Source organism: Sorex fumeus, unplaced genomic scaffold (genome assembly GCF_029834395.1).
Source record: "Sorex fumeus unplaced genomic scaffold, SorFum_2.1 ptg000051l, whole genome shotgun sequence".
Taxonomy (NCBI): domain Eukaryota; kingdom Metazoa; phylum Chordata; class Mammalia; order Eulipotyphla; family Soricidae; genus Sorex; species Sorex fumeus.
This window is the reverse complement of record NW_026606108.1, coordinates 31706832-31719204: the sequence shown is the minus strand read 5'-3', so window position 1 is coordinate 31719204 and position 12373 is coordinate 31706832. Positions and strand designations below refer to the sequence as shown.

The following is a 12373-nucleotide window of genomic DNA, read 5'->3' as shown; positions in this document are numbered from 1 at the left end:
GCATCTATTGATATGATCATATGCTTTTTATCTTTTCTTTTGTTGATATGGTGGATTATGTTGATTGATTTCCGAATGTTAAACCATCCTTGCATCCCTGGGATGAATCCTACTTGGTCATGGTGTATGATCTTTTTGATGAGTAGTTGGATTCTATTTGCTAGTAGTTTGTTGAGGATCTTACCATTGGCATTCTTACCTTTATCTGGTTCCTAGAAGAACAGAACCATGTGGTTAACCAAAGAGCAGTTTCATGCTAGGAAAGGGTTTTGGTAATACTCTGCTCATGTTCTTTCCAGTGTTATAAAGATAAGTAGTTTTCCCAGGAAATGAGTATTTTTAAATTCATTTTATTTAATATTTGGGGTTAAAATGTATCAATGAGGAATAGTTTATCATATGAAATTTTTGCCCTGAAAAACTAATTTGGTTACTATTTCACAAATATCAAACATTTTTTAATTGGTCTATAATTCATATTTTATAACATTCACTAGGCTAAAGTATGATTCAGTAGTTTTTAATATACTGACAAGCTTGAGCAACCATTATCACTATATAATTTAAGAACATTTTCATCATCCATTAGTAGTCACCTACCATTGTGCTCATCTCATCCTCCAATTCTTAGCAACTACTGGTCTTATGGTAATATTTATTTATTTTATTAAAGAGCTTTATTGAGGTAGTCATATGCCATATAGTTTACCTCGTGTAAAATTGGCGATTTTTTAATATTCACAGGCCTGTGCGATTAATTACTGCAGCCAATTTTAGAATATTTTTATTACCTCAAAGAAACCTCAAACAGTTTAGTTATTGGATTCTTTTTCCTCCTTCCTATTATCCAAGTCAAAGTACCACTTATCTATTTTCTGTCTTTATGAATAGCCTTGCTCTGGACATTTGTGTGAATGGAATCATTTAATAAGTTATCTTTTGTCACTGACTTATTAGCATAATATTTTCAAGGCTTATTGATATTGCAGTAATATCTGTACTTGTTTCCTTTACACGGCTAAATAATGTTCTATTTTGTTCACCAGGAATATAGCTTAGTAGTAAGAGTGAATGACTTGGGCCAGAGCAATAGTACAGCGGGTAGAGTGTTTGCCTTGCACGCGGCCAACCTGGTTCCATCCCTGGCATCCCATATGGTCCCCCCAGCACCACCAGTAGTAATTCTTGAGTGCAGAGTCAGGAGTAACCCCTGAGAATCGCGGGGTGTGACTCAAAAAACAAAACAAAACAAAACAGAAAAAGAGTGCATGCCTTACATATATAAGGTTCTGCATTCGATTCCCATCCCCACCCACATTTTATTGATGATCTTTTTTTGATGATCTTTTGAATTGTTTCTTTTGATTATTATGAATATTGCTGCTACAAGCATTCAGATAAAAACTTTTTAGTAGATATACCTTCCCATTTGTATTGGGAGCAAAATTCTAGTCTGTCAAGTAACTGCCTAATCACTTAAGGAGCTACTAGACTGCTTTCTAAATTGATTGAACTATTTTGCGTCCTTAGCAGTAATGTTGAAAACTCTATTTTGTTTATATTCTACTAGCACTTATTTTCATTTTATTTGGCTGACAAATGGTATATCATTGTGATTTTGTGCTCTTTGAATATCTTCTTTGGAGAAATGTCTGAGATTCTTTGCTTATCTTTCAATTAGCTTTTTCTTTATTGTTGATCTGCAAGAGTTCTTTAACTAGAAACTAACCCTTTAGCAGAGAGACAATTTGCATATATTTTCCCCATGATGTAGATAAGGTCACTATCTTTTAGAAATAGAAGTACTCTTAATAACTCATAATGGCTTAGCATTTTAGGTTCATATTTGTTTACCAAATAAATATAAGGCTGATTGCCCTTTAATTCATTCACAGCTTGCTGCCATGAAATGAAACGTGTAGATTTCCCTCCACTGCAAATTGTTCGACCTTGACCCGTTAAAGAAGGATAGCTGACTCAAGGACCTCGGGGAGGGTTTTCCCCCCAGGGTTTCACTGTAATGTGATCTTTCTAACACTATTCCAAGATTCACATGACTAATCATGACGTTGATTTGGCTGCCTTATTAAAAGAACAGGGACTACGCAACAACATACTCCCACCTTTTACTCTGTATAGCTGATAGTCTAGTATAGGCACCAATGCATGTCATGTCTGTGACCTAACTTAAATTCTGGTCAGATCCTTCTAGTAAGATCTAGTTGATCAACATGCCAAGTCTCAACCTCAAGAGAAGATATCATAAATCTAGTTTTAAATATTTGGTTTTGATGTAAAAATATGTGATTTCAGTAACCTAATAGAGGTATGGGTATAGTGCTCAGGAAAGAGTTCTGTGTTAGAGACAGAAATGACAAAATCTCTAGTGTTTGGAGCTGGAAAGATAGTACAACGGGTAGTAGCTCAGCTACCTACTGCTTGCATGCAACTGCCAGGACTTGGTGCCTGGTACCCCATATGGTCCCCTTTTCCCTCTGCCAGTGAGTGATCCCTGAGCTGAGAGCGAGAAGTAAGCCCTTGATATCATCAGATGTGGCCCACAAACCCACCCGACACCCCCAAAATCTTTGGTGTTTGGCTAAAGAAGAAGACAATAGTTGGGCTGGAAAGAAAGATGGCACTGGGGTGAAAGTATTTATCTTACAGATGGCTAACCCTGGTTTGATCCCCAGCTCCACATCTATTTCCATTACACTGCCAGGAGTGACCACTGGGGACAGAGCCAGGCGTAAGCTCTGAATACTGCCAGGTTGTTGCCCAAACATTCTCTCCCTCCCCAAAAGGAAAACAGGTCCCCCTCTCCTGACCCAGCACAGAGTCAGGAGTAAGTGTTGAGCACAGAGAGAGAGAGACAGAGACAGAGATAGAGACAGAGAGAAAGAGAGAGGCAGGGGGAGGGGTATGGGGAAGAGAAGGCCTACATTGCAGAGGCTGAAAATAAAATTAGGGGAAGAGTTAGTGGAATTTTTCTTTAATTTTTTTTAATTGAATCATCATGAGATACAGTTACAAAGTTGTTCACGGTTGGGTTTTATTCATACAATGTTCCAAAACTTTCACCAGTGTACATTTCCCACCTCCAATGTCCCCAGTTTCTAGTTTCCCTACCCCAACTTGTCTGTATGGCATGTACTTTTCCTCTCTCAGTCTCTCTCTCTCTCTCTCTCTCTCTCTGCCTTTCTCTCTCTCTCTCTCTCTCTCCTAGTAGAATTCTTCTAAGAGGTGTAGCTGCTGGATAAGTTAGTTTTATTTATTAGATACTTCATGAATATTTATTGGATTAATGAATAGGAAAATCATGATATCATAGAAAATAATTCATATTAAAAATAACTTTAATCTTGCTCTTCAAGTCTGTTCTTTCTTGAACATGTATCTTGCTTGCTTTTCTTTGTTACTTTGCTTTCTTATTTCTACTCTGGAGATGTCTGTGTTCTCTCTTGAATATGTACTTCTCTCTTTCCCTCCCCTCATGTCTTCCTAAGTAAGTTTCAATAAACACAATCTTGGTTCACTAAAAATATTATTATAATCTTATTTATAGATTGGTGTGTACCCACTTCTTCAAATAAATAACATCTCTCATCTCAAGAACTATATCTAAATGTCAGTAGTCATGTTAATTCAGATAAAATTGCTCAGATTTCAAGATCATATGAAAATATTTCTAATAAGATTTTATTTACTTAAAACAATCGGTTTTCCAACTTTAAAATTCTACAACAGAATATTATATTTTTTATAGATTGATTTATCATCAGTACAAAGAGCATCTTTTGAAGAACTATTCCCAAATGTCAGCAATTATGTTAATTCAAATGAAATTGTTCCTGTTTCAGGTTTGCAAGAAATTTCTTCAAATGAGGTAGTATTTCCAGTTTTTCTTTATTTACTAAAAGAAATAATTACTGGTACATGAGATATTTTAGGGAATCAGTAACATCATTTACATTACGAATCAACTATCATTTACATTCTCAGATAAAATATATTAAGCTGCCACAGCTCAAACACTACATAAATAAGACTTGGGGGTACTAAATAACTGGAAAAAAATATTACCCTACTTTGATCCAACTTCATCTTTTGTCTATGCATATGAATTGTGACCACCAATCTCACATTGCTAGGATTAATATGTGGTAATGATATGTTCATTTAATAAAGAAGACATAAAATTCTTTAATAAAGAAGACATAAAATGAGAGAAAGTAGAATGGGGCTGAGCTGAGAGAAGTGGGAGAGGGGAGGGAAAAGGGACAAGAAGGGAGAGAGACTGACAGACAGATAGACAGACAGGCAAGCAATCAAAGAAAAATGTAAGACAAAAAGTTAGGGAGATAAAAAAGTAGAGAGTGGTGTTTGATCATTGTACAATTGAAACCCAAGTACAAAAATTTGTAAATCTATAACTGTACCTCATGGTGTTTCACTAATAAAAATTTAAAAAAAATAAAAAGTAGAGAGAAAGAACTTTAGTAATGTGTTATAGTCCAAAGTAGCTGTACTTTTTCTGTGACTGTGGGGTGAGGGTAGTAAGTTGGGTAAGGAGGAGAAAGTTGTAATCAAAAGAAGGATAAGGACTGGAGCAATAGCACAGTGGGTAGGGCATGCAGCATGCCTTGCATGCGGCTGACCTGAGTTTGATTCCCAGCATTCCATATGGTCCCCTGAGCACTGACAGGAGTAATTCCTGAGTGAAGAGCCAGGAGTAACCCCAGTGCATCGTTGGATGTGACCCAAAAAGAAAAAAAAAAGGATAAGAAAGAAAAGAAAATGATAAATCTTCAAGGGTCTTGTGCTTTGTATTACACAGATTGAATTTTTTCCTGAGAGGACCCAAGAAAAGTTTGCAATGGATGATGATAGTAGAGTTTCTTTTATCAGTTCTTAAGAGTAATTTGGAGGAAGAGGAAGACAAAGGGAGGCAGAAATCACAGCAGACCTCTGTCCACAGATTTACTTGCATAATGTCTTCTAGGTTCGTCCATGTTGTCCTATATTTCAGGATATTTTTCCTTTTTAAAAGCTGAATAATGATCCAATGTATACTACATTAATTTTATCTATTTTTCTTTTGATGGAACTCTTAGGTTGTTTTTACTTTTTGACTATTGTGAATGATGCTCTGCTGGGAATGTTGCTATCTCTTTGAGATCCTGACTTAAATTATTTTGTGTGAATGTCCTGATGTAGGACTCCCAGCTCTCATAGTAGTTGTTCATTTTCTGTAATATTTGTGTGTTGTTTGTTACCATGGTAACAAACCACTTAAATATTTTAGCACTTGGGGGCTGGAGCAATAGTACAGCTGGCAGGGTGTTTGCCTTGCACATGGCCAACCCAGGTTCAGTCCCCAGTATCCCATATGGTCCCCCCAGCACCACCAGGAATGATTCCTGAGTGAGACCCAGGAGTAACCCCTGATCATTGCCGGGTCTGACCCAAAATGCCAAAAAAAAAAAAATTGGCAGTTAAATCAACACAACTTCATGTTTTACTCATGCAACAATATAGTAGCTGACAAAACAGTTATCTTTTTGAATAAAAATAGAAACTATGAAAGTGAAAAAGAAATATATGAAAGATCTTCTTATGTTGATGTTTAAATGTTCAGGGAGTGACAGTCATAACTTCTGCTCAAAACTCATTGCCCAGAATTTTTGATTGATTGTACTATAAACCTCATAAAATAAACTCTCATTGAATTTTTATTTTAATAATTTTATTTTTTGTTTCATAGAGTTCTTATTTCTTTTGTAAAACTGTTTTTCACTTTTTTTTGGGGGGGGGATCACACCCAGTGATGCTCAGGAGTTACTCCTGGATCTGCCCTCAGGAATTACTCCTGGCAGTGATTGGGGGACCGTATGGGATGTCAGGGATTGAACTCAGGTCAGCCACGTGCCAGGAAAACACCCTTCCCGCAGTACTATTGCTCTGGCCCTGTTTTTCACTTCTTAAAGTCTTTTGTTGCACTCTCACCCAGGGGATTTCACTAATTCTTTTTCATTTTATACATTATTATTTTATTCTGATTTGTGGCTTTTGATATGTCATGTTTCAGAACTTAAATTCATTGTTTGATATTCCTATATAGTCTTACACGTAGTAGGTAGTTTGATACCTTATGAGTTTGGTACTTCTTTTGTTGTTCTTGTGATGAAATTTTAGGAGGAAGTGAATTGTATTTTGCTTGTCATTTCTGTTTGTAACAGTTCTTAACTAGATCTTGAAGAATATTTGGAGACACTGACCCTGCCTCTGATCATTTATTTCCTTGATCTTATGTGTATGTGATAAGAATTCTATTATCATGAGGATTCCATCCTCTGAAGATTATTTGTTTCTGTTTTTACAGTAACAGTTATAGCTAGGGGTTGGTGTTAACCAGGAATCTCTTTAGAGCATTTACTTTATCTTGCTGATCCCTTTACAATGTTCTTATCTAAACTTATCACTGGGTCCTAGGAGCATGGAATGCATTGATTGACTAGGTTTGGGTCTTGTGAGCACCTTGGCCCTCAGAAGTATTATCACCTGTTCCTGACTGTATGATATGGTTCACCTTCTGAAGAACAAAAAATAAAGGCTGGGTAGAAAGTAGTGACTGTCCACCACTATGAATTTTCTAGCAGAAGAGAGTTTTTAAATTTAATTTTTATGGCTATCCTCAGCAGTGCTTGGAGGGGGAGGTGGGACTCAGAGCCTAATTCTTGGCCCAGCAACACTCTGGTGCTTGGAGACACCAGGGCAGTGTTGGGGACTAAACTCAGGACCTCACACATGCTCAGCACTCTGTCAATCATGCTGTTTTTCTGGCCCCAATAGAAGAGTTTTTCATATAGGCTTCATTTAAAATTGTAGGAGACCTTAGTAAATATATATCTCTATGTCTGAGTTCTAAAAAATAATATATATTATTTTTGGGGAATATAATATTCTAGAGAATGTCCATTTGAAGGGAAATATTTGAAACTACCTGAATTAGGAAATCAAGGAAATCTACTGTTTGATTCAGAATTAAATTTAAAATTTTTTAAATTTTATTTTTTAAAGCTGTTCAAATATTTGATTGCATTTACTATTCAAAGACCAATCTCACTACCATTACACCTTCCCACCACCACCATATTTCCATCCTGAACCCAAGACCCTTTCCCCCAAGACAGACCTAAATAATTTATTTTATATTGCTTGTTGGGCTGGAGCAATGGCACAGCGGGTAGGGCATTTGCCTTGCATGAAACCAACCTGGCCATTCTGAGTTTGATTCCTCTGCCCCTCTCAGAGAGCCTGGCAAGCTACCAAGAGTATCTTGCCCACACGGCAAAGCCTGGCAAGCTACCCATTGACATATTCAATATGCCATTCACAGTAACAAGTCTCACAATGTTACTGGGCCCGCTCGAGCAAATCAATGAACAACGGGAAGACAGTGACAGTGACATTGCTTGTTGGGCTGGAGTGATAGCACAGCGGGTAGGGTGTTTGCTTTGCATACAGCCGACCCAGGTTTGATTCCTCTGCCCCTCTCAGAGAGCCTAGCAAGCTATTGAAAGTATCCCACCCACAGGGCAGAGCCTGGAAAGCTAACCATGATGTATTCAATATGCCAAAAACAGTAACAACTAGTCTCACAATGGAGACGTTACTGGTGCCCACTTGAGGAAATGGATGAACAATGGGAGGACAGTGCTACAGTGCTATATTGCTTGTTATGAATAATCTGCTGAAAATAATTCCAAAAAGGTTTCTTGGAGGAAAGTGTGTGAAGACTGTTACATTTCACCCAGGAGCCATTAAGCCTTTCTATAAGAGTTTGAAAACATGCTGTTAAAGGTTGAGCCTCGTGTGCTTTTATATATATACATATATATCATATATATCTGTATAAATATATTTCCTCCTAAGATTGGTTTCCTCCTACTCCTTCTACTTTAAACCCCATCAAATGTGGTGTGTTACTCTTAGAATATTAATGATGTAAAGTATGAGATGTTACAAGGTCCAGGAATAGACTGACTCATGGGTGAGGCTTGTCCAAGTATGTGGAGAATAACCGTGGGCATGGTTGAGTTGAGTTGAGTTCTGGAGGTTTTCGGCTGCTGCTGGAACTGGTAACCTTACCCACCCCCTTCTGGGTTGTGCCAAATGAAACAGCCTGGCGCAGAGTCTGGAGGCATGTCTATGGCATATCATTCTGTGCTCTTTTCTGAGAGATTTATTATTGACTCTCTGGATCATGGTCATTAATGAGATTATATGGTGCCAATGACAGCTTGTGGACTAAATTTAAAATTTATGTTGTAAATCATGTAAACTTTTTCTCTCAATTTGGAGTGCTTGAAAATTAAGTGTTATCACTTTCAGGTCTTTTGGCTAAGATCAAGTGCAGTATCTGTCCTTATCAGTTTAATATCTGATAGATACTCTATCTGAGGACAATATATTAAATGGATTTTTGGAACGAAGAGTTGGAATAGAAGCTCGCTCCATCCACTGCACACATTGACCTGGTGGTATTGCAGTGCCTTCAGGAATGGTGCACAAGAAAAAAAAACTAAGTATTTTTTTTTGTGCTTAAATAAATTATTTAAGCTTTCTGAACTTTAAGTTTAATTTTTAAAAATAGGGATTACATGTTATATGTTGCCTTTTTTCTTGTGAGTATTAAGTAAGAAAGTGTTTTAAGGGATGGAGCGATAGTACAGCAGGTAGAGCAGTGACTTTGCAGGTGGCTGACCTGAGTTCGATCCTGACAACACATATGGTCTCCCAGTCTCCACCAGGAGTGCTCTCTGAGCATAGAGCCAGGAGTAACAATGACACTACCAAGTATGGCCCAAACAAACAAGCAATAAAATGTGGGGGGTTTTTTGTTTTTTTACTTTTTTGGGTCACACCTGGCTCTCCATTCAGGAATTACTCCTGGCAGTGCTCAGGGAACCATATGATATGCTGGGGATCGAACCCAGGTCAGCCGCATGCAAGGCAAACTCCTATCTGATCTACTATCACTCCTTTCCCTAAGATGTATTTTAAAACCAGTTATTCATAACATGATGCTCGCCATAACCATGTCACTGGACTCCATGCCAGACTGTTTCACTTGGGGCACCTGGAAGAGGGCAGGTGAGACCCTCTTCACCCCAAGGGACCCAGCTCCAGCAGCCAAAAACCTCTAGAACCCAGCTGTTGCCATGCTCACGATCACTCTCCACATGCTTGGGCAGAGCATCACACATGAGTGAATCTATTCCTGGACCGCGTAGTTACAAATACGGCCACACAATACTTCAAACCACACACCTTACCCCTACTCCAAGAGTACCGCACCACATTTGGTATGGTTCAAAGTAGGAGGCAACCAATTTTAGAGGGAAATATACATTATATATATATGTATATATACATATATACATTTTATATATATATAAAGCACACAAGCCTCAACCTTTAACAACATGTAAGTCATCTCTTATAGAAGGACTTAATGGTCCCTGGGTGAAATACAACAATCTCCACACTCTTTCTCTAAGGATACTTTTTTGTACCATTTTCAGTGGTTTTTCATAACAATCACGATCACGACCATCCTATTGTTAGTCGATTGCAAGTAGCTAGACAGTTACACCCACCAACTACCGTGTAACCCCAACAACGGCCAGGATCCAGGGTTTTTCATAACAGTACAAAATATATGATTTCGGTTCTGCTTTGGGGCAGGGATTAGGGTTCAGGATGGAAACATCTGAAATATGATGGTGGGAAGGTGTAATGGTGGTGGGATTGGCATTTGACTATTAAATGTAATGAATTATTGTAAACTTCTTTATAAAATTTTAAAAATTATATGTTAAACATTTAGTCTAGAATGAAGTAAGCATTGCATATATGGTTTATATGAATAATACCTATGAAATTTGGATATATAGAAATTTGCTTTTGTAATTAAACAAAATAAACATAGTTTCCAGAGAATTAAGCAATCTTTCCTTTCTTTTTCAGATTTCATCAGATGCATCAGAAAAATGTTGTATTGTTAGAGCATCACCAGGAATTAGAAAAATGGGCAATAGAACTCTTAGAAAAAAGAAATACTCTCCTCCCAAAGATATCCCTCAAGGTACTTTAGTATGAATGTAATTTCTACTTTTTGGAGGCTATATTACATATTTTTCATTGTAAATTACTTATATACTTGCAAAATTCAGTTATAAGTTGTATACTGAGAGTTATCTCAAAAAGTAGAAGTGTTTAAGTTATAAAAAATTTGAACACGAACAAATAATTTTTGAAAGATAATTACCTTATTTTTTTTAGTTTATTCCATTGATATAAAGTGTATTTATGTAGGACACTTCTCTCATAACTTTGAATTTTAAAAAACTTATTATTTAGGTATTGTGGTTGCAATAGTGTTACTGCTAATGATTTTATGATTTTCACCTACAAATTTGCTGCACCTTTAGGTCACCAAGACCCTTCCACAACTGTCTTTATGTTACTTTTAGGTTCCCCACCTACTGTTTGGTAGAGGTACCAGGAATCCAACCGAGGACCTCAAATACGCAAAGCAAATTCTTTACTGCTGAGCTCTATCCCTGGCTTTTTCTCATAACTATTTGAAATACAGAATTATTTAGTTTCCTTTTTAATAGTACTCTTTTTGTTCTCAGGGGCCTGGGTCCCACTCCTGGTGGTACTTGACCAACCAGGCTAGAAGGTTCAGTGCTTGGGCCTGATGATGGGATGGTAGTTGTGCCCAGAGATGCTGGGGTCCTCCAGGGCTATACTCAGGAATGCTCTGCTGGCATGCAGTGCATGCCATTCCATGCCTGGGATTAAACTGGGGTCCTTATGCACACAAAGCATTCATTGCCATTCCCCAGATAACATTGTTTTTAAAGATTAGGAGATATGTTTGTATTCTCTCAAACACTAGTTGAATACTTTCTCTACAAAAGGCACTAATGTCTCATTTATTTCTCACTATGTTTTTATGATAGAATATGTGCCATTATGCTTGCTTTGTATATTAAAAACATAAGACTTAAAATAATTAGCAGTTTGTCCAAAATCATACTGCTACCTAGTAGTGGAGAGAAGAGTTCAACCTTTCAAGACTTCTAAGCTCTCTAAGTTTAGCTTTTCCTTTTTTTTTCTATTTACTTCACAGCATTTCAGAAAGAATGTCTAATTATTCATTGAATCTCAGAAATCTTTTTGCTTTTTGGGTCACACCCAGTGATGCACAGGAGTTACTCCTGGTTCATGCACTCAGGAATTACTCCTGGTGGTGCTCAGGGGACCATATGGGATGCTGGGAATTGAACCTAGGTCGGCTACGTGCAAGGCAAACGCCCTACCCGCTGTGCTATTGCTCCAGCCCCTCAGAAATCTTTTTGAATAACAGGCAATCAAGCAATTAAAATGTAGTATATTATGTATAACTTTAATCCAAATAAACTATATACTCCTAATCCTTATTCCCATCTCCTCAACAGAGCCTGTCCTGAGCACTCAGTTCACAGAGATATTTTCATTTTTTGTACATTACTTGAATACTTAATTTATAGCTATTTATTTGACATGTAATATACTGCAACTGAATGATTTTTAGCGATAGCAGGGGCTGGAGCGATAGCACAGCGGGTAGGGCGTCTGCCTTGCACGCAGCCAACATGGCCGACCCGAGTTCGATTCCTCCGCCCCTCTTGGAGAGCCCAGCAAGCTACCGAGAATATTCGATATGCCAGACACAGTAACAACAAAGTCTCCAATGGAGACGTTACTGGGCCCGCTCGAGCAAATCGATGATCAACGGGAGGGCCTTTTATTCTTAAGTTATAAAGTTTCAAGGACAGAACAAACAGTAAACTTTCTGTTTCTATCTCTGATAATTAGCATGGTGAGAGAAAATATCAGATGCTATACCAGTCATAATTTTATAAAAAATTACAGAATTAGCAAGCTATATGTATACATGTATACATATATGTAGATGTATATGCATGTGTAAAGGTATATAAAGAGGTTTATTTGAGGAATTACATTTTAAAAGATTCTGTCTGAAAACTGTGGGCATTCTGTAAGCTCTTAGGCAGCTGCTGCTAATGCAATTTACAGGAACATTCTTATTTTGGGGGGGGGGGGGGAAGGTTTGTTCCATACTAGGCAGTGCCCAGGGGTTACTCCCACTCTGTGCTCATCAGTGACCCTTGGTATGATGCTCATGTGACTGTGTGTGGTGCCGGGGATTGAACTAGATCTGCTGAAGCAGCCACATGAAGTGCTTTACCTCCTATTTGAACTCTCTGAGCTCTGCAGGAGTAATTTTTTTTTTCAG

At 37.7% G+C, this 12373-nt stretch overlaps 1 protein-coding gene and 1 non-coding gene across 2 annotated transcripts in view; both read left to right on the top strand.

Moving 5' to 3' along the window:
* The window catches only part of MEIKIN (meiotic kinetochore factor), a 76691-nt gene that overhangs the window by 55548 nt on the left and 8770 nt on the right, over positions 1-12373 (top strand). The window contains exons 11-12 of the mRNA XM_056124757.1: positions 3767-3886; positions 10033-10150. Coding sequence (XP_055980732.1) covers positions 3767-3886; positions 10033-10150 — 238 coding nt within the window. The remainder of the gene's footprint in view (positions 1-3766; positions 3887-10032; positions 10151-12373) is intronic.
* LOC130033184 (U2 spliceosomal RNA) lies at positions 8384-8577 on the top strand. Its single transcript, XR_008793910.1, has one exon. It is a non-coding gene; the product is annotated as a U2 spliceosomal RNA (small nuclear RNA).